Source organism: Myotis davidii, unplaced genomic scaffold (assembly GCF_000327345.1).
Source record: "Myotis davidii unplaced genomic scaffold, ASM32734v1 scaffold826, whole genome shotgun sequence".
NCBI lineage: Eukaryota > Metazoa > Chordata > Mammalia > Chiroptera > Vespertilionidae > Myotis > Myotis davidii.
Window position 1 is genome coordinate 221,451 of NW_006297142.1, and position 1,172 is coordinate 222,622.

General features: G+C 65.0%; 1 protein-coding gene across 1 annotated transcript in view; it reads right to left on the reverse strand.

Moving 5' to 3' along the window:
* Positions 1-1,125: 1,125 nt before the first annotated feature.
* SYT7 (synaptotagmin 7) overlaps positions 1,126-1,172 on the reverse strand; it is a 24,563-nt gene continuing 24,516 nt past the window's right edge. The window contains exon 6 of the mRNA XM_015569809.1: positions 1,126-1,158. Coding sequence (XP_015425295.1) covers positions 1,126-1,158 — 33 coding nt within the window. The remainder of the gene's footprint in view (positions 1,159-1,172) is intronic.

Genomic DNA, 1,172 nt, shown 5'->3' on the forward strand with positions numbered 1-1,172 from the left:
CAGGAGCAGAGAGGTGACTGGGAAGGTGAGCAAGCAGGGGGATGGAGGGGAGGAGTGTGTGTATATATGAGTGTGAGTGTGTGTGCGGGGGGCGGGGGGGGGCAGGTCTGCATGGACAGAGCGAGATGAAGGGGAAGAAAGTGGGACTCGGGTAGAATATCGCCAGCAGGGCTGGGCTGTGCGATCTGGGATGAACAAGGGTGTCTCTGGAAGGAAGGGCACAGGTGGGTCCTGGCGGGATGGGGTGCATACAGTAGGTGCCTAAAAGGTGTGAAACAATGCTCAAGGGATGAATGATGTCACCGGGGAAGGAGCTACTGGAGAACTCTGAGCAGAGGGAAGCCCGGGGATTGGGGGGAAGGGGGTACACTGGAGGCAGCCCAGTTCTCAGCCCAGCAGCGTCTGCCCCTCTTCCCCACCCCTCCTCCCTCCCCGCTTCTCCTCTCCTGCCCCTGGCTCAGTGCACTGTCCCCTCCAGCCTCCGGCCCCGCCTCTCTCCATGAAACCCTGCCCTCTGCACAGTCTTCACACCGCTGGCCCCAGGGGGACAGGGAGCGAGCCCCCCACCCACACACATGCACGCGCGGGCACACACATACACACACATGGTGGACACAACACAAGTACACAGGGCTGCGGCTCCAGCACCCCCGAGGGCTCAGTACTGTCCTTGGCATTCAGGGCCCAGCCGGCACCTGAAACTGCCCGGGGCCAGGCTGGGGCCCAGCACCTCGGCCTCCCCTCTCCTGGGCCTCTCTCCACTCCAGGCACCGCCTCAAAGAAAACGGGGGACGGTGCCCACCTGGCGGGCCTCTGGAGGGATCTGCCCGTCTGCCCGTCTGGCTCTCGTGACCTCCCCCACTTCTTTAGTATCAGCAAGTCAGGAAGGTAAAGGGGCAAAGCAGGAAAATGGCTCCCACAGCCCCCCCCCAGAGTTGGCCTGGCGGAGGGGGGGGCTGGTACTTTCTAGAAACGGGGCCCAAATGATCTCTGGGACCGCTCCCTGGCCGAGCCAGCAGGGTCCTCCCCTCACCCGCGGCAGGGGCCAGGCCGGGCGTTGTGCATAAAGTGGTGCGGGCATGATGGGGGCCCGGTCCCCCGGCCCCTGGGCCTTCTCTGGCCGCCTCAGGCCTTCAGCTGGTGCCACTGGGCCACAGGCTGCCGGGGCCGCG